Source organism: Marmota monax, unplaced genomic scaffold (assembly GCF_021218885.2).
Source record: "Marmota monax isolate L192 unplaced genomic scaffold, Marmota_monax_Labrador192_F-V1.1 WCK01_AAM20220418_F8-fsc00111, whole genome shotgun sequence".
NCBI lineage: Eukaryota > Metazoa > Chordata > Mammalia > Rodentia > Sciuridae > Marmota > Marmota monax.
This window is the reverse complement of record NW_026695067.1, coordinates 4760926-4782024: the sequence shown is the minus strand read 5'-3', so window position 1 is coordinate 4782024 and position 21099 is coordinate 4760926. Positions and strand designations below refer to the sequence as shown.

Below are 21099 nucleotides of genomic sequence, written 5' to 3'. Positions count from 1 at the left end.
GGCGGCGGCTGGGCACAGGAGCAGGAAGCCGACCCGGATCCGCGCCCGCTGTAGCATGGCGACCCCCTGCGCTGGGAGGTCCGAACTGCGGCCGCAGGCGTCGGGGCGTGGCCTGATTTCTTGGCAGCCCGCGGGGTCATTGCCACCTCCTCCCAGATCTTACCTGAACTTAGAAATTGAGGAGGGAAGTTGGGTTTCATAAGAGGACATTCAGGAGCCAAATCTCCAGAACAAAGGAAATGCTGTTTTCAGCCTTCTCAACACTCCCTGTCCAAACTCACGCAGGGAGCGAGGTCTTAATAGACTTAGGGTTTCTCTAGAACATACATCACAAAATAATTGCTCTCTGTCCCCACAGCTCAGCAAGCAGGGCCTGTCCCAGAACAGATCTCAGTACATATTGTTGAATGATGGTGTAGCCAGGTCACTATGGACAGAGTGGAGCGGGAAGGGCTGAACTTTGGCACCAAAAGAACAATTTCATGTGCAGACTCAGGGTGCAGAGTAGAAGGAAAGGATGGACTAAAGCTAACGGATCAGAGTCACCAGAGCATCACAGCACAACCCTTGATCCAGGCACCAAAGGAACTTGCCTCTCCATGTCTGTAGTTAACCCAAATGTAAATAGCAAATTTATTCTGAAAAGTGTTAACTTCCAACAGGATGTTGGGGCAGGCTGGGAGCAGGTTACCTTCCAAAACTACAATGAAACTAATAAAGTTTTCCCAGTTCTGTCTCCTTGGGCTTCTCATCACTCTCCACAGCTCACTACCAAATCCCTTCTGCATATAGCTACCCACGATATTTGGCTTTTCCTAGTTTGGTGGCCTGATTCTAAAGGCCTAGGGGACACTGACCAGGTGTGGAGGATATGGCATTCTCCTGAAGGCTCTCATGGTTCCTGGATGTTGGATCTCCCTCCAGCTCTGGACCCTACACATACACTTCAGATTCTACTATTTACAAGAGCAATGCCTCGACACAATCTCTTCTAGTCTATTCCATGTTGGAACTGAGCACAGGATGTGCATGCAGGGGCCAGTGCAGTGGTTGGGATGGTTTGAAGTTTGAAGCCAGACATTGGCTCAGTGAAGCTGCCTGGAGTTGCACCCTTCTACCTTTACTGGCTAGGATCTGGCCTGCTTTTCATCAGCCAAGAGTTAACCTACTGTCTCCTTAACCTCTTCATACCTGCTCCATACACACTTTCTTCCTTTCTCCCACCATCTCAGATGCACAAGCCTCCCCAACTGCCAAACAAGACATCATCCTGATCCCCTCATCTCCAGTAAGTGTCCTCCCAGTCTGCATCCCATAGCCTCTGAAAAACCAGCCTCTACCTCAGAGCAAAGCCTGTCCAAGGAAGGGACATGACCTTTGTCCTTGGAAAGACGCACAGAGCACTCCTAGGCACATTCCCACCCTGCTAAGTTATTTATCTACAAATGAGATCTGCTGCGCCAGGTGTCCCTGACTCAGTCAGGCTAGGTGGGGACCCATAGCAACCCCCTAGCAGCCAGCAATCAGCATGAGACAGGGAAATACCTGGGATGCCAGATGACCCTCCCAGTAGTTTATGGTGTTGGGAAACCATGTAGTTCAGCATGAACATGCCTCTTGGCTTAAACCAATCAGTTCAAATGAATCCCCCTCTTGTAGTAACCAATCACCCCTACCCAACTTGTTCCCGGCCAGTGAATGTGCTAATCATGTTTTAGAGTTGTTGTTTGATTTTCCCGCAGTGTGTGATGATTTGCTAAGAGATGCTATGATGTATGTGGGGGTCCCTGCCTTCTCCAAAGAATGTATAAAACTGCTGCAAACCCTGGGCACGGAGGCCTCTCAGCGACACCAGTTGCTGTGTGCACGCGGAGGACCAAGCTAGCTCGCAATAAACACCTCTTTGCTGCTTACATCGATCTTGGGTCTCTGGTGGTCTTTTGGGGGTCCCGAATTCGAGCATAACACCCCTCTCCTAGGATGGTCCAACTAGGTTGTCAGAGAGACTGTCCCAACACACACTGCTGATAGTGAGATTCCTGGGTTCCAAACCCTTCACAAACTTCCTATCACTTACAAAACTGGTCCAGTCTCTTTAGTACACTCCTCATGAGTTCCCTCTTAAATCTGAAAGTGGCCCAAACTACCTCGCCAACAGGCTCTCCTGTTTCAAACCTCCATACCTTTTGCCCAGCTGTTGTTTAGTGTTCCCCACCCCTCTGCAGCCCCGCCCCGCCCAGTCCCTTCATCCCTGTTGAATTCCCGCTGCTTGCTCAAATCCCAAATGCATAATCTCCTTTCCAGCCAGTCCCCATACTACGCGACAGTCTCCTTTTGGGGGCTGGTTCTTCTACTAGATCTGGGGTTCTTTGAAGCAAGGGCCGTGTGTGGTTCATCTCGGGATCCCAGGGCTCCAGGTACCAGCTAGGGTGGGCACAAAGCTAGGTCAAAGGTGAGATGTATGAATGACTCAAAGCCTCTCTGGCGGAATGCTCAGCCTCGCTTTCTCTATCAGAGCTCAGCCACGCCTCCCCTGCTGGCCTCCCAGCTCCGCTCCAGTCTTCAAAATCCACAGCCCGCCTCTCCGCGCCTAGGCCCGCCCCAGCCCTGTCTCACTTCCTCTCCGGAGGCGGGCCCTCCGCCGGTACCTACCCTTTGGAGACAGTTCAGGAGACCGCCTTCTGACTGACGCCACGAGTTGGGTTTCTTCTCCCGCCCTCCAAGATCCAAACGGAGGATCCAAACGGAGAATCGAAACTGCGCTGGGCTGTATGCAGCAGGAACCTGCAGCCGCCGGATCTCCTGGCCTCCAGCAGGACCCTGTCCTGCCTCATACGCCCACCATGCCTCCCCCGGAGTCCCCCTCCGGAGGCCACCAGCCCAGCCACAGCCCAGCAGAGGTATTAATGGGTTTGGGGATGAAGGGTTTTAGGCTTTGTTGGTTTGCTGTGGTGGGAGAGTTGCGAAGAGTAATGAAGATCGAGGCCAGGTATCTTAAAGAGTGACACTAAGAGCGAAGGCCAGACATCAGGATCCTGACCCTCTTGGCTGGGGTAGCCAAAGGGCCTGATAGAGTAGGAAGGGGAACCAAGATGAGCTGGGGGGACCGATTTGGACTGTGGTTCTCCACTGAACAGTTTGGTCAGTGGCAGCTGACTGGCCTTTCCACTTACCCTGGAGCCTTGCCTTTTCCCAGATGATGGACCTCAGGTTAGGGAGAATGCAGGTAGTAGCCCTATTGCACTGACCTGGAGCTAGAGGCATGCCCCAGGCTCGGCAAAAACCACAACACCCAAGTTTCCAGATCAGAAGTGAAGAACTGTAACCCAGAAGGGAGAGGTTACCGTGGCCAAGGCCTAGCTCCAGCTCATGTGGTTTCTTCTTAAGGAAGTCTCCCAGTCCTTCTCTCGGAACACCCTTCCTGGCCACCTCTGACCCACAAGCGGGTTTGTTAAGTCCTTCTCCTGCAAGTTTTGCCTTAGCCTTCTCCTGGGGACCCTCACCTTCACCCTCAAAGGAACTACTTGGCACCTTGTTCTATGTTTTTCCGGGCCCTTTTGCTCCTCTTCATGAGAGCACAAATAACATCATATTGCTGTAATTTTTATTACTAACATTTTAAAACTAAGAATAACATTACTTAACAATACTGGTTAAAATTTATGAGTACTTCTCATGTGCCAAGTACTGTATTGAGAGCACTTTTGTGGGACTTTTGTGTGTGTGTGTGTGTGGTGAAATACACATACCATAAAAGTTACCATATTAACCATTTCTAACTGTATAATTCTGTGACATTAAGTTCATTAATAATGTTGTGTAACCATCACCACCATCTATTTCCAGAACTTTTTCATCACCCTATAAACCTGTACCATTTAAGCAATAGCTCCTTTGTTCGCTGATAACTTCTAATTTACTTTTTGTCTCTATGAACTCGACTATTCTGGATATTTTATGTAAGTGGAATCTCTCAGTATTTCTCCTTTTGTGTCTGGCTTATTTCACTTAGCATAATGCCTTCAAGGTTCAGGTATCAGAATTTCATTCCTTTTTAAGGCTGACTAATATTCCATTATTGTATGTGTAGACCACATTTAGTTTATTCATTCATCTGTTGATGAACACTTGGGTTGTTTCCTCTTGGATATTGTGACTAATGCTGCTATGTACATTAGTGTACAAATATCTGTTTGAATCTTTGTTTTTAGGTCTTTTTCAAGTATATATCTAGGAGTGGAATTGCTGGGTCATATGATAGTTCTAAGATTAACTTTTTGAGCCTCCTCACAAACTGTGTTAATGAGATTGGTGTTTAGTATATTCACGGTCTCAACTGAGTTCATTGAAGGCAAGGATGTATCCTATGCATTTTTATATCCCTGGGCCTAATACTCTGTCTGATGGGAAAGTAGATTGTATGGTGAGATTAAGAAGGCATGAGTAAGTGGGGGAACTGGGGGCCTGATAGGCCAGGATTTTGCATCATTAAATGACTGCCTGGAATGGAATGTGAGCTCTCACTCTTGACTTCCAATTGAATTGGCTGGTGGCCAATGGGTGGGGACTCCTGGGACTTCTGGCCTCACCTCCCTTTCTTTGGTTCTCCAGCAATCCATGGAAGAGGAGTTCCAGTTCCTGCACTGCCAGGGATGCCAGGCACCAGCCAAGTGCCCCAAGCTGCTGCCTTGCTTGCATACGCTGTGCTCAGGATGCCTGGAGGCTCCGGGCCTGCAGTGCCCCATCTGCCAGGCGCCCCGACCCCAGGGCGACGATGACTCCCCGCCTTTGGATAACGTATTCTTCGAGAGCTTACAGCGGCGCCTGTCCGTGTACCGGCAGATCCTGGATGCGCAGGCGGCTTGCACCCGCTGCAGAGAACCGGCTGACTTCTGGTGCTTCGAGTGTGAGCAGCTCCTCTGCTCTAAATGCTTTGAGGCGCACCAGTGGTTCCTCAAGCATGAGGCGCGTCCCCTGGCCGAGCTCCGCAGCCAGTCAGCTCGTGAGTTCCTGGATGGCACACGCAAGTCCAATAACATCTTCTGCTCCAACCCCAACCACCGCACCCCTGCGCTGACTAGGTAAGTGTACAGCCCTGGGTGGATGGCCCCACGGGTAGGGGCTGGGGAGAGCAAAGATGAAAAAAGTCACACAGAGGCAGACAAGGAGCTTTTAGGTCTTCCCAGCTTAAAATGTGGTCCAAGGACCCGCAGCCTCTGTGGCAATGACCTCAGTTTGTGCTATAAGTCCCCACGTGGATGAATAGTGTAATTTTTAGAAGTGCCACTGCTGGGCGAAGAAGCGTGAACATTTTACATTATGATATATATTACCAAACTGCCCTTTAGAAAATCTTACAGTGGACTTTTTCCTAAGTGCCAACAGGGAATCTCAGTAAGGCGCAATTCTAGGATCAGACACAAGTATTTGTTTCTATCTGAAAAGTCTAAATCGTAAGGCTAGGCGGTGCTCTCTGGGAATGTATATATGAAAAGAAAACCAAACAAAATCCCCCCAAACCACTTATAATTATTATCATTAAACAGCAGATGTTCATTTCATTTTTAAATAGGTAATACATTTATATGGTTCACAAATAATTTACACAGTCTCCATTCTATTCCTATCTGCCTAATTTCCACCTCTTCTGCCTCCCTCTGATTGTAAGTAGTCCTTGTTACTAGTTTTGAATGTTTCTTTGCAGTTTCTTTGTGAACATATGTATAGATAGGATAGTCTTATAAGGTCTTGTTTCCCTCCTGTTTAGCCAATAAGGTAGCATACAAAACTGAACTTTTGACTATTCAAATAGATTGATATATAAGGCTCTTCCTATACTACTTTATAGTTCTTGGAGATCCATGTGGAAAGGGAAGTTATTCCTTGTTCATTCTGACATATTGAAAAACGACTGTACTTTCCTGATAAACTGCCTTACAAGCTGAATTTATGGCAGAGCCCTCCCTGTTCCTCTTTCCTCAACAGCCTATAGTAATAATTTGCATTTCTTTGCTGATTGTTAAGGTCCAGTGGCTGTTTTAGCTACTGGGTTTCTCTGTGAGTTTCCTCAGGTACCTCCCTTTAGTTCTTAAGTAAACAACCTTGTGAGTTGTTTATTTAGATCCTTTGCCTGTCCTTGGAGGAATTATTCCCTTTATTTGTGTAAGAAGTTATTATAATACAAATATGTTTTCTCAGCATTGACCTTTGTCATTTCACTTAGCACGTGGCATAGTGTTTTACATAGGTCTTTAGTATTATGTAGTCGAATCTGTCCATTTCTTTCTTCATGATATAGTGGCTTTTATGCATCCCTGGAAAGAGTCATTCCCCCCGCCCCCCCGCCCCGCCCCCCCCGCCCCATACCAATGTTAAAAATGTTCTCCTATATTCTATTTCAATAATTTCATATTTTAGGTGCTGGGGGGTGTACCTCAGTGCCCCAACACCCCCCACACAAAAAATAAATAAATAATAATTTCATGGCTTTGTTTTTATAATTTAATTTATATGGAATTTGTTTCTGTGCATGGTATAAGAATTATTGCTTTGTTTTTCTCTCCAAATGGATTTTTTTTTAAATCAGGGATTGAACCCAGGCATGCCTAACCCCAGTCCTTTTTATATTTTATTTTGAGACAGGGTCTTGCTAAGTTGCTTAGGGTCTTGCTGAGTTACTGAGACCAACTGAACTTGCGATCCTCCTGCCTCAGTCTCCTGAGCCACTGGGATTACAGGCCTGTAGTAGCCTAGCTCCAAATGGAAAAACAGTTCTCTCCACTGCATTTATCAGATACTCACTGTGCCCTGATCTGAAATGCCCTTTATTTTTTTTATTTTTTATTTTATTTAATTTTTTTTTTTTAATGTGGTGCTGGGGATCGAACCCAGTGCCTCACGCATGCTGGGCAAGTGCTCTACCACTGAGCCACAACCCCATCCCCTGAAATGCCCTTTTAAATCTTTTTTTTTTTTTTTTTTTAGTTGTAGTTGGACACAATGCCTTTGTTTTATTTATTCATTTTTATGTGGTGCTGAGGATTGAACCCAGGCCCTTGCAACACACTAGGCGAGCCCTCTACTGCTGAGCCACAACCCCAGCCCCCTTTTAAATCTTATACTAAATGCTTATGTAGTCATGAGTGTGTTTGTAAATCTCTGTCCTATGCCAATGATCTGTCTCTGTTCTTTTTTTTTTTTTTTTTGCTTTTTCCCATTCAAAACTTATTTTCCTTTTACAGTTTATACAGTTTCAAAACTTACATGTTCATTAGGATTTTGATTGAAATTGCATTAAATCTGGGGATAATTGGCCTTATCCCTGATTATTTCTTTTGGATTTTATAGTTTTATTAACATAGGTCTTGAATTTATAATTTGTAATACTCAATAATGAGATCTTTTTACATTATAATTTATAACTGATTATGATTAGTCCTCACTAATCTTAATTTATGTAAATTAATATCATATTAAGCCATCTATCAAGTTCTCTTATTATCTCTGTTAAGTTTTTCAGTTGATTTGTTTGGATTTTCTAGGTTCACAAATCTGAAAATCGTAGGGCTTTTCATTTTCTGGATACTTGTACATGTTGCCACTTTTTATAGCTTTGTTTCATTGTCCAGAACCACCAGAACAATATTGCATAATAGTGATTAGAAAAGGCAACTTGATTTTGTTCCTATCTTTAAAGAAAAAGTTTCTAATATTTTCTTGTTAAGTATGATGTTTATTGTTGACTTCCTTAGGTAATTTCTTAAAATCACATTAAGAAATTTATTTTTTTGTACTTGGTTTACCAAGAATTTTGTTGTTACTATTCTTTTGTTTTTGTTACTGTTGTTCTGCAGGCTGGGGATCAAACCCAGGGCCTGGCACTCCCTAGGCAAATGTTCTGTCACTGAGACAGGTTCTAAGCCCCAATATTGTTTCATTTTTACCACAGGAATAGATGTCCTTTAGGACTCTGTAAGGGTATCCTTTCACTTTTTACTATGAAAATTAATTTAATATGTGTTTCTTTATGTTGCCCATTGTTTAATTACCAGAAGGAAAAACCCTACTTGGTCATGATGTTCTATTATTTTAATTCACAGCTAGTTTCCATTTAATAATATTTGTTTAGGCTATTTTCTATATCCATAAATGTAATACATTTTGTGTGTGTGTGGTACTGGGAATGGAACCTAAGACCTTGCATTTGTTAGGCAAGTACTCTACCAATGAACCACATCCCCAGACCTTCTTAAATTTTTATCTCGAGAGAGGGTCTCTTTTAGTTGCCCAGGCTGGCCTACTAACAATCCTCCTGCCTTGGCCCACCATGTAGCTGGAATTACAAGCATGCACACCTGTGTCTAGCTATAAAGTTAATCAATTTTGTATAAAATATGTGTGATTTGTCAGGTTTTCTTATACATTTCATACTAATTTTTTATTGAATTTGTAAGCTTTCATTTTTTTTAATATGATAATAGGTTCTCGGTAGTTCAAGGGAAGTTGGTCACAGGACCGCTCCCCACCTCAAACACACTTCCTGCATGTACTCTAAATCACCTCTAGGTCACTTATAATACCTAGTACAGTGTGAGTGCTATTTAAATAGTTGTTATGCTGTATTATTTAGGGAATAATAAGAAAAAAAAGTCTGTATATATATGTTCAGTACAGATGCAATTTTTAAGAATACTTTTATCTGTGGTTGGTTGAATCCACAGATATAAAACCTGTGGACACAGAGGGCTGACTGAATGTGTGTACATGAGATATATATATGTAAGTTTTTTTATGTATGTGATACTGGGATTGAATCCAAGAGTGCTTTACCACTGAGCTACATCCCCAGCCCTATTTATTTATTTTAATTTTAAGACAGGGTCTAGCTAAATTGCTGAGGCTGGTCTTGAACTTGCCATCTTCCTGCCTGAGCCTCCCGAGTTGCTGGGATTGCAGGCATGTGCAACTACACTTGGCTTACAAGTAGTTTCTATATATACACTCGCATATATTTGTACATATACATGTATAGGTATACACATTAGAACCTATTTTGTCTATCGCTATGAAGAATAAAATATGATTTTTGTTCCAGCCAAAATAAAACCTTTTGCATACTTTTCTTTTTCCATCTTTCCCTTCCCACTTTCATACTTGGTTGAAATAATGTGAACTTGTAGTTCCAGATTATTGCCTTTTCTATTCTAAACATCCATTTTAACAATTACTAAGCTTCATAATCACATTACAATTGTTCATAACCTTAGACATTAATTGGTTTCATTGCTCACAAAAATTTTTTTTCTGTAGGTTGTCTTTCCTTCTTTCTTTTTTTGTCTTTCCCTTTCTTGAAATATTTAATGTGATTGAATTTCCTTTTGGCTGGAATACCTCAACAACAAGTAATTTAGTTATTTTATTTTTATTTTTGAGACCTTCAGTGTCTTAATTTGCATGTCCTTATTTTGCTGTCACACATAAAGGAACTTTTAGCTTGCTGTCAAATTCTGAGGTTGCAATCACAATTCTTTCATAAATTTCCAGCCTCTAGTGTTTCAGATGAGTAATTCTAATTATTTTTCCTCTGTGAGTAATCTGTTTTTCATTTACTAAGGATCCTTATATAATTTTTTTCTCTTGGAAATCCTTGATAAGTTGTATTGAGTATAGATCTTTCTCTTTTTCCAGGAATCCTCCATAACCATTGTTGATCTGAACACTCAAGTCTTCAGCTCAGTAAATTTGTCTTCTACAGTTTTATATATTGATTCCCTACTTATTTTTATTTTTACTACTATTGCTATATGGATGTTGGAACGCCAAATACATCCTGTATATTATCTTCCTGTTTTTTTTTTTCCTATAAATTCTGTCACTTTGCCTTTTTCCTCACAGATTCTTAGAGGGCTCCTTGAACTGATTTTCTAATCCATCAACTCCTATACACTTCTTTCAGTGTTTTATTACCTGGATTGAGTTGTTTTGATTCCCCAGTACTCATGCTTTTTTTTTTTTTAATTGCCAGAAGAGCTTAATGTTCTCAGTATGCTTTTCCCTAACAGCCTTTTCTTATTGTCTCAATGTAATATGTTCTTACATCTCTGAAAAAAAAAAAAAAAGTTGGCATGTTTGGAAGTTTTGTTTCCTGTCTCCTCCGTTTTTCATTGGGGGTGGAGAGACTTGCTCAATCAGGTCTTCCATTTTGACTGCTGGTTTCCACATAGGTCCTGTGGTTCTGGGTCATGACCATGTACTAAAGATTGACGTCCAGATTGTTCAGTATTGGCAGCCGATGTGAGCTGGCAGCAGTTGCGTAAGGCACAGTTTACTGTCCCTGCCCCTGCAGTGAGGACAGGTCTGCCCCCAGAACCCCAGATGGACTCAGCTTGTAAGTAATCTACCTTCACTAGAGGAGTAGGAGGTGTATTTGTCCCCAGTTTAAGGGAGGAAAAGTCTTTCCTCTACCCATTTTAGGTTCTCCTGCTAGGGCCCTCTAAATTAGATCACCAAAAGACAGATAATCAAGAAAAAGCCAAGTTTATTAGCTTGTACATTGTTCTTATACATGGGAGTCTCCAGGAATAAGAGTTGGTTAGAATTTCGGCTTATATAGCATCTTAACAAATGAAAAACGAAGTTGTAAAGAAGTGATAAGATGAAAGAAAAGGGCCGGGCTCGGTGGTACATGCCTTTAATCGTGGCAGCTTCAGAGGTTGAGGCAGGAGGATCACAGGTTCAAAGCCAGCCTTAGCAATTTAGCAAGGTCTTAAAGCAACTCAGCAAGATCCTTCTCTAAATAAAATATAAAAAAGGGCTGGGGATGTGGTTCAGTGGTTAAGCACCCCTGGGTTCAATCCCTGGTACCAACAAAAAGAAACAAAAGAAAAGGTTTCCAAGGTAGCAGACTTTAGGAAGGTAAATATATGGGGAAACTAAAGGAGTATGGGCTGTGTGTGTGGCCCATCTTGGTGCCAACTTTCTGTCTTCTTCATGACCATAAACCTTCCCTAAGAGAGGAGATTTACAGCAGTCCTCATGTCTCAGAAGTTTCTGCTTTGTTCAAAAAGGAAGCTCTGAGAAGGCTGCTTTCTGTGTCTGTTGATTCTCATTTGCCTGCAGTTCAAAATCATCCTGTGCTAAAGTGGCATGTTTTGACTCACTACACCAGACAAGGCTGGTCCAGCCAGCAAGAGGGCAGGATTCTTGTCCCTTGACCATGGAGGATGGTTATAAAAAAACCTGACCATGTTATTTACACTCACAGCTCACTGTTTACTATTTACCAGTAGTTATAGGGAAAACTCATGATTTCTTTGCAAATTCTCAGTTCCATGAATAACCCCAACTACCTTCTGATCTCAAGTCAGTAATAAACCACCCCATCATTTGCTACTGAGCTGACTTGGAGCTCATATTGGGGAGCAGCCCAAGAGGTGGCTTTAAACCCAGGACTGGTGGCAGGTATATGGATACCATCTGGCTACTGGCATTGATCAACATGCTTGTGGAGTCTATTCTCTTAGCACATGTTTGTGTCACACCTATCTTGTAGCATGTTCTCTGCTTCGCGCTGGGATATAAATCTGAATAGCTAGAGTGGACCCCAGCCCTCTGTGAGGTTACCATGTGGTAGAAGAACCAAATCATCAATGAATAATCAAGACCACAGAGTGGTAAGAGGAAGCCTGTGTCACTTGCTCTCTGTTGTGCCTGTGTTTTCATAGAGGGATTATGTGGCAGTAACCCCTGTTCAGCACACACTGACATCCATGTGTGCTCAGGTGACTATTAGAACACAGAGGAAAAAGGCAAGTGGGCACAACAGCCAGTGATCGCAGAAAGACTCGTGCCCAGCCTGGATTGGCAGGGGGAGGCTGCTTCCAGGATGGTATCACACTAAGCAGGCTGTGTAAGGAAAGATAGGCCACAGAGAGGAGGGGCTGTGTGTGCAAAGCAGGGGCACTGGTCAGAATGCATCTGAAACTGTGATAATGGGGTTTACGTGAGGACAGGGACAGAAAGGGTGAGCTGGGATCGGATGGGGCTTGGAAGGAGTTAGGACTCTAACCTGCAATTTCCAGAACATTGGATGTGCTCAGCTTACCCCTTTCTCATGCACATGTTCTTGTCTTACCAGTGGGTATCTGGTAGATTACTGCATGCTCCCACTGAGGGGGTTGAGGAGGAAGTACATGGTTAGATCTCCCTGCACTCAGCTACTTTGACTCGAGGGGGCAACTTTAGGAGCAGAGAGACCAGTATTTATTTATTTGATTGCATACATATTTCACCCCATTCCACGAAGACTTTGATGAGATTTACTACCATATGTTGAATATATTCAGAAACTGAAGCTGAAGAGTCTGGACAGGAAAAAAGGAGCCTCATTAGGAGGCTGAGGCCATGCTTAAGGTAGGAGTGAGGCCTGTAATATGGCAGAGATGGAAGGGTGGAGGGAAGGTCAGGGTCTCACATTGCCAGGGCCTGCAGGACCCTGAAGAGCCCTGGGAAGTACTGGCTGGGAGTGAGGGGGCTTTCACCCAATAGTGGTCTGTGCCGAGGACTGCAGGTAGGGCCTAGGTCCCTCTATGTCTAATTATTAGAACCTAAAACTTGGTCAATTGAGGTGGGGGAATTAATCCAGGGGCATCGAAGCCAAGGGCTTGAATTGTATTTCAGTGGAGAAAACAAAAGATCTGTTAATTGAGTTTAAAACTGTACCAGATCATAAGAGGGAGAAAATTCCCAAGACCAGGATTTATGGTGATTGGCAACAGGGAGGGTTCAGGGCAGAGGTTAATGACGTGCAGTGGCAAAATTGGTGACAAGGCAGGGAAAGCCTGTGCTGCTGGCTGAAGAAGAGTTGGAAGAGACAAATGCTGGCAGCTAGGCTTGTTGATGTGTGCCTGTAATTCCAGTGTCTTGGGAGACTGAGGCAGGAGGATTTCAAGTTCAAGGCCAGTCTGGGCAACTTAAGGAGACCCTGTCCCAAAATGAAAAGGGCAAATGTAAGGGGAAAAAAAGAGAGAGAGACAGAGAAAGATGAAAAGGGCTGGGGATGTAGCTTAGTAGCCCCCGAGTTCAATCCCCAGGATGTCAGAGAAAAAAAGAAAAGAGAGATATAAATGGGGTAAGACTGATGGAGGGCAGCCCACTGTTGAAGGTGCAGGCTTTAAGGAGGCCCTCGCCTGCTTGCCCTCTTGAACCTAAAATGAGCATCGCCAAAGTTTGCATCCTGGGCATCTTGCTGTCATTTTCAGTCCCAGCCCTGCCTGATGCCCCACATGCAGTTCTCAGTAAATTTCATCTTATTGGGGATGGTGATATTAGGATTGCTTCTTGGCCCATGAGAAGTACCACATGGTAGAAGAAGGGCTTCTGGCAGAAGTTGGGCAGCAAGACAGAAGAACAATAAATGACTCTTTTCCAAGGTTTTCTGTGAAATTACTTGGGGGACTTGGTTTCAGAGCCAGAGCAACTGTTTTCCTTTTCCTGGAGGAACCAAAAGTTCCATTTGGTAGAATAATATGTGGATAAAAGGGACTCCCCACCACCACCACCACCACCACCACCACCAATCCCTTTGGATATTTTGGAGAAAGAAAGCAATGAATTAAACACAAACCAAGGTCAGGATTAGGATTAGTGTACTGTCTTACTTCTCATGGAGGCTGATCTCTCCTTTTCCAACTGTGGGAGTAGGCTCTGCTGCTTATGTATAGAGGCCTTGGAGATTTTAGAAGATTGTTGAACACAAGATTGAAATTAGCAGTTGAGGGCTGGGGTTGTGGCTCAGTGGCAGAGTGCTTGCCTAGCACATGTGAGGCACTGGGTTCGATCCTCAGTATCACATAAAAATAAATGAATAAAGATATTTTTAAAAAAAGAAAAGAAATTAGCAGTTGATTCTTTTTTGGGGGGTGGGGCATAGGGTGGGGGGTAGGTACCAAGAATTGAACTCAGGGGCACTCAACCACTGAGCCACATCCCTAGCCCTATTTTGTATTTTATTTAGAGACAGGGTCTCACTGAGTTGCTTAGCACCTCGCTGTGTTGCTGAGGCTGGCTTTGAATTTATGATCCCCATGCCTTAACCCCCCGAGCCACTGGGATTACAGGCGGTGCCACAGTGCCTGGCTAGCAGTTGATTCTTAAATGATAAAATTAGGCTAACTGGAATCACATGCATCCATCTGCCTAGCCAGCCATTAAGCAGTTATTTATGAGGCAGCTATCCATGCCTGGCATTGGGATGCTGTTGCCGGGCATATGAGAATTGGTGTCTTTGGAGTCTGATTCTACAGAGAGCTTTGTGTGGTACATGCACAGTGCTGTGCTCCATGGCAAGGACCCACTAGTCCAGATAAGGCTGTGGCAATTTTAAGAAGGAAGAACTTGCATTTAATTAGGTGGAGGATTAAGGAAGCCTTGGTGAAAGAGTCAGCATTGAGCTGTACCTTGAAGAGGTTTGTAGGTTCTGTGAGCTTTGATGATAACTGGTATAAATTAGTGAGAAATGTTTAAGGTAGTGGCTTAAGCAAAAACATGAATGGATGGATGACATACAAGTGAATAAAGATGAGCTGGTCTCTGACCTAACCCAGTTGGATATTCTGATCATGTCTCAGGATGGATTTCTCTGAATTTCTTGTGACTTGCCTTTCTGTTATACACCCTCAATCTCAAATCCAGGGGAAGACAATGAGAATCTCTCCCTGAATTCCAAGTTTCAGCGTCTCTGTGATTGGGTCAGGTTCTCTCCTTAAAAGATTGCTCAGGCTGCTGGGGGGTACTCAGGTTGGCTTGTGCCCAAGTCGTATGCTCCCCCAAAGTTCTTGGACCAAGAATAAGGAGTGTGTGGCTCCCTGAAGGGAGGTCCAGAATGATAGAATATAGAATGTGTCTTTAATATGTCTTAGAAAAATGTCTACTGCAAAGGAAAGCCAAGAAGAAAAAGTACTCTAGGTATGTAGATTACAATGGAACTACATACAGGGGACAGATTTGAAGCCAGCATTAAGTGGAGCACCTTGACTCCTGGGGATCTGGGCAGCCCCTTTCCAGTGGAGCCAGGTAATTGGCTGTTCCGGTTGGATTCCACCTTCCTTATTCAATCAATAGAGCAAGATCCTGCCTTTTGAGATGTTTGCCGTGTGCTATCTTAATTCCAGCACCCTCCTGTAAAATTGTAGAGGAAGAGAATTATTTCCATTGTCCAAAGGAGCTACCTGACAGAAGAGCTTGCTGAGAACAGGCTGCAGGATCCTGAGTGCAGACTGTGTGCCCCTGTTTTGCTCAAGCTGGCCTCTGCCTTTAGGCTCTGGCAACAAGCAATAAGGACTGAATTGAAGAAAGAATTTTGCTCCTCATTCATTTAGAGCTCAAGACTGCATTTTCCCATAGGCTTATATTATTAAGAGTGAGCTTGCTGGGCTGGGGATGTGGCTCAAGAGGTAGCGCGCTCGCCTGGCATGTGTGCGGCCCGGGTTCAATCCTCAGCACCACATACAAACAAAGATGTTGTGTCCGCCGAAAACAAAAATAAATAAATAAATATTTAAAAAAAAAAAAAAAGAGTGAGCTTGCTACTTAAGCAATGTGAAGCTTAATTTTTTTTTAATTTAACAGAAGAAAAAGAACTAATGTAAAATTAGATTTACTCCTCTAATCCTAGTGGCTCTGGAGGCTGAGGCAGGAAGATCACAAGTTCAAAGCCAGCCTCAGCAACTTAGTGAGGTCCTAGGTAACTTAGTGAGACCCTGTCTCAAAATAAAAAATGAAAAGGGTTGGAGATGTGGTTCAGTGGTTATGTGCCCCTGGGTTCAATCCCCAGTAACCCCTCCCCCAAAAAATAGACTTACCAAGCTTCAAAGACATATTTTCTTAAATATCTTTCTAGGGGTGGGGGTGTGGCTCAGTGGTAGAGCGCCTAGCATGTGTGAGTCCCTGGGGTTCAATCCCCAGCACCTCAAAACAAATCTTCCTAAAAGATCTCTCTAAGATTTAAAAAAAAAAATACTAAGACATTAAGTAGTTGGAGCCTTCATAGTTCATTTTTAATGAAAAGCTTCCATATTAGACAGTAGTAGTAGACATTTGGCACTGGTTCTTTCACCTTAACCTTGTTTTTCCCAAATTTTGTATATATATATTTATTTTTTTTTTAATTTATTTTTCAGTATTGGAAATCAAACCCAGGGCCTCACTCATTCTAGGCAGGTACTCAATAAATGGGCTACATCCCCAGCCCCTGAATTCTGTATTCCAGTTGAGCTCTTCTTGGATGAATGCTGTCAACAAGAAGCAATTTTCTTCAGGAAGGTCTTCTGTGTTCTGAGTTCCTTGAGTCTCTTGGTGTTGAGAATGTCTCTGTGTACTCTATACTTGAATGGCATCTTTTCTGGGTATGATAGTTCTGGGTCACAATCTTTTCTTCAAAACTTTGTAGACACTGCTGTCTGCAGTGTCTGAGGGTTGAACTGAGGGTTGAGGCCAAACTGATTTGCTTTTTCTGTATTGATGCCTAAAGATAGTTTTCGTTCTTGAAATTTATTAATTAACCAAGTTGTCTTGGTATTAAGCATTTTATATTAAATTATTCAGGAATGGCATGCTCCTTCAGTTTAAAAATTCTGGTTTTTTCCATGAAATTGTTTACTCCTCTGACTTCCTTTTCTTCCTTCTCATTGCTTTCTTTTTCTTGGATTATTTCCACTAGAATTACAGTTGTTTTTATTTATTAATTTTAAGTATTTTCAGATTAGTAATCTAAAAATATTTCAGGGAACTTCTTTATTTTATGACTATTGAATGAGTAACCAATATCAGAACCACCAAATATGTTCAAAGCTATATAAAAATAATTTTCGCGGGCTGGGGATGTGGCTCAGGGATAAAGCAGTTGCCTGGCATGTGTGAGGCTCTGGGTTCAATTCTCAGCACTGCATATAAATAAAAAAATAATTAAATAAAGGTCCATTAACAACTAAAAACATATTTTAAAAAATAAAAATAATTTTCTACACATTATTCTAAAAATACTTGAGAATATCAGAATTATTTATGTCACATACGGAGTTAACTGCTTATTTTCTACGTCATTGAATTCAATTAACATTTAATGATTAACTTAGCCATTGAATTTTGTAACAAATTCCTGCTGTGGCAGATTTTACAGTAGGTTCAATCCCCTGTATCCAAAAAAAAAAAAAAAACAAGACTTACCAAGCTTCAAAGATATATTTCTTTCAAAGCTTTTAGGGTTAGTGAGGTATTTCAGGATTGGAACAACCAGATGAAACTTTTTGTTTTAACCATATGTTACTTGCCTAATATGATGTTGTGTTATTGTTACCTTAAATATCAAACATCTTTTTTCTTATGCTTACTTTTAATTGACTGATTACTTTAGCTATTCCCATCTCTTTTGACATTTCACTTACTGAAAGCAAATCAGATTTAAGTAAAAACATCTCAGTAATCACTGTATTTTCTAGGTGATAAACCTTGTCTTATTTCTGGTAACATTTATTGGCAGGTAAATCCATGTTATGTTAATGTGCACCAGCATTCAATACTATATAATTGTAGTATATTGTTATGATTTCCCTAGGTGATCTGACTTTCTCCAAAGCTTGGATCTCCTTTCTTAGCAATATAACAGATATGACACTATTTTGATTGTACTTATGAGGGGTATCATTGCTATCACCTCTGCTTCTGATGCTAATAATCATGCTTTAAAAATTCCATGTTGAAAATACTAAGAAAAGTTGATTGGGGTTGAAGAGACCAAGGTGGGAAGGCCAAGTACAAGATGGTGCCCTGGGAGATGAACAATAATCAAAGCAAGAACAAAGAACAGCAACAGTGGGAGCTGATGTGACAGGCTGAGGGGCCAGAATTCTGCCTTTATCATCTTTGCACTCCAGGCTCATGCCTTCACAAAGTTGATACTCATCATTAAATTTTTTTTTTTTTTTTGCTGGGCTGGGGGATTGAACCCAGGGGGGGTCTTATGCATGCAAGACAAGTGCTCTATAACTGTGCTATATTCCCAATCCTATATATTTTAAAAAGTTTTCTCTCAGGAAAACTTAATGATGAATTATTATTGAAGTGATGCAGCATCCAATGGGATGACCCCATTGGTCCCTGGCTTGAGTGGCTGCCAAATGGTAGTGCCATTCACTGGCCTAATGATGCTAAGGGGAGCAGGAATACACGCAGCAACATACCTGCTACTTATTGAATAAGTGATGTGGTCCAACAGACACTGTCTTCCACCATCTACCTGCCATATGTCTTGGGAGGAGGCACTTGTGTGGAGAAGAGTAGGGAAAGAAAACACAAACTTTCTCTTCCTCATTCTTGTGTAAAGGGCCACCATAAGATGTAATATGAGATAGAAAGTGCTTCCCTCTTTCACTTATTTCCTTATTGCTTCTCTAACTTCTGGTGTTTTCTTCTTTGAGTTCTCAGGCTCTCCACTCTACCTTCTCAAAACCAATGAGAAGCTAACTGGGTGCATACCTGTTAATCCCAATGACTCTGGAGGCTGACACAGGAGGATTTCCCGTTCAAGGTTAGCCTTGGCAATTTAGCAAGGCCCTAGGTAATTTAGCAAATAAAAAGGGCTAGGGATGTGGCTCAGTGGTTGAGACCCTGGGTTCAATTCCCAGTACCAAAAAATAAATAAATTTTAAAAAATAAACACCATGGAAAGTTATAATCCATGTATGTGTAACATGTCAAAATACATTCTACTGTCATGTATAACAAAAAAAAATTTTAAAAATAAACACCAATGAGTAGTTGGAGAGAAGATCAATAGGAATAATGTGTTCATTCTTCTAAAATAATCCAGGTTTTAGAATTACTCTTTTCCTCCTGGCTTTAGAAATCTTGTTTCCTCAATCTTGTCACCTGAGAGATAGCATGAAACCATTCTGGTTAAATACATTCACACTACTGTGCAGATGACTGATGGGTCCCTTTATGCCCTATAGTTGTTTGAGTTTCCAGAAGAGCTGCTCCTTTGCTACTTCACCAGAGTGAAAGCTCCAAGTTGCCATGTGGAGGTGGAGGCTTGGGGGGCTGCTTTCTAGTTGCCATTCAGGCAAACCAGGCCCCGCTGTAGTGTCCTGCTCTGGTGCCAGCTCCACCAGTTCTATTTTCATAGTGCTTCTTCTTCCTGTATTCAAGTTACCTGTTTCCTAAAACAGCAGAGATGACCTGTTCCTCTGTCTTCTTCAGGAGATGTGACTGGACTGGAATGACATGTGCATGCTGGAAAGGGGACAGCCCAGGGAACACCCTCAGTGGTGATGTCTCCTCACTATCTGAATTTGAGAGGTTCTCCCTCCAGCAGAAGGCTACCTCTGCCATGTACATGTGTGGCTACTGCCCCCTCTTCCTTGATGGCTCCAGAATGTCCAGTGTGTACTGGCATTGTGCTGGGCACATTATGTATACCAACCCGTCTTGTCCTCATGATAGTCTATGAGGGAACCATTATGATTCCTGTTTTACAGGTGGAAAAATTAAGATTTGGAGAGAATTTGCTCAAGGGGGTCAGCCATGAACTAGGAGAGCTCAGATTCAGTCCCAACTGTCTCCTCCATTCTGCTATGCTGTGGCCCTGGTGTGATATGGACACTTTAGGATGGGGAAGCTGAGAACCCAGGAAACATGCTGAAGCTAAAATTAAAATATTAACAATGTAGGAAATTCACTCAATGGACATAAGAGATAAGCAAAACAATATATTCCAGGGAAGGAGAGAAAGCTTTGTTGTAATGTCTAAATGGAATACTCTTTGAGGGTTCTTTATTGCTCCTATTTAAAGTCCAAACTCCTTATCTTAGAATTGATTACAGAAACTTTTGGAGGATCTAAATTGGTGAAAAGGAGTGGAGGGAAAGGAAGAGATTACTACCACTGTATTACCATAGACTCTTTCCTTCTTGCTGTCTCTTATCATCTAAAACAAAATGAACAACACTTAATGTCTATAACTTGCCTTTCTTATGTCATTACATAAATCATGAATGTCTTTGCAAAAAAAAAATTTAAAAAGTGTCGTTTTGAATTTTGAGGCAGTAGTATCTGTGGATTGTTTGATTCTTCCATTTCTTCAGTGATTTTAAGTTCTACAGCATCAAGAGATAAGTGAAGAGTTGACTAAAGTTTCTCCTTCATGGTGTTGTTTTTCTCATTTTAAATCTGAAATCCATTGGAAATATATCTGCATGTGAAGAAAGGAGCAAGGCTGTCGCTGGACTCCTGTCCCCCCAATGCCAGCCAATTCCCTGGCTCCCATTCTTGGAAACCCCTTTAGTTTGAGATGCTTTCCTTGCTCTATAGTATATTACATTCCTGTGGATGCCAGGGTGTCTATCTGATCTTTCTTTGAGTACCATGATCTTTTTTGTTGTTTTTGTTTGCTTGCTTTTGAGATGAGGTCTTGCCATGTTGCCCAGGCTGGTCTTAAACTCGTGGGCTAAGGTGATCCTCCTGCCTCAGCCTCCCAAGTAGGTGAGACTACAAGCATGTGCCACTACACCTAGCAACATTCTTTTAATAATGACACTTCTATCAAGTGTCTTTAGCCAAGAAAAGTCCATTCCTTATGATGATTTTTCAGAAAAACTTTAGCTGTTTGTTCTGTTTATCCCTTTATTTTGGCTAAGTATCAAAATCTCATTCATAATTGGACAAAAGTTGCTTTAAATCTTTATATTAACTTGAGAGTTAATCTTATACTATCTGATGTCTCTAACTCTAATTGTTACATTTTTCTGGGTTTTATTTTTAGACTTTATCTTTCAGTGGGTTTTTGTCATCTTCTTCATATCATGTTAGGATTATGTCTAGGTATTTTATAGCTTTTTGCGGGGGAGGGGAGATTGCTATTGTGAATGCGACCATGCAATTTTCCCCATTCTTTTCTTTTCTTTCTTTTTTTCAGTACTGGGATTGAGCCCAGGGCCTTGCACATTCCAGGCAGGCACTTTACCACTGAGCTGCACTCCCAACCCATATATATATATATATATATATATATATATATATATCCCCATTTGCAGGGATAGACTTAAG

At 42.2% G+C, this 21099-nt stretch overlaps 1 protein-coding gene across 7 annotated transcripts in view; it reads left to right on the top strand.

Annotated features, from left to right (window-relative positions):
* The first annotated feature begins 2636 nt into the window (after nt 1–2636).
* Pml (PML nuclear body scaffold) overlaps nt 2637–21099 on the top strand; it is a 42331-nt gene continuing 23868 nt past the window's right edge. For 3 of the 7 annotated variants that reach the window (XM_046427926.2, XM_046427929.2, XM_046427928.2), the window contains exons 1-2: nt 2638–2900; nt 4612–5081. In XM_046427926.2, the coding sequence (XP_046283882.1) occupies nt 2772–2900; nt 4612–5081 (599 nt within the window). In that variant the 5' untranslated portion in view covers nt 2638–2771. Of the gene's footprint in view, nt 2901–4611; nt 5082–21099 lie in introns of all 7 variants that reach the window. The other 4 variants (XM_046427930.2, XM_046427932.2, XM_046427933.2 and 1 more) reach the window with 2 other exon arrangements.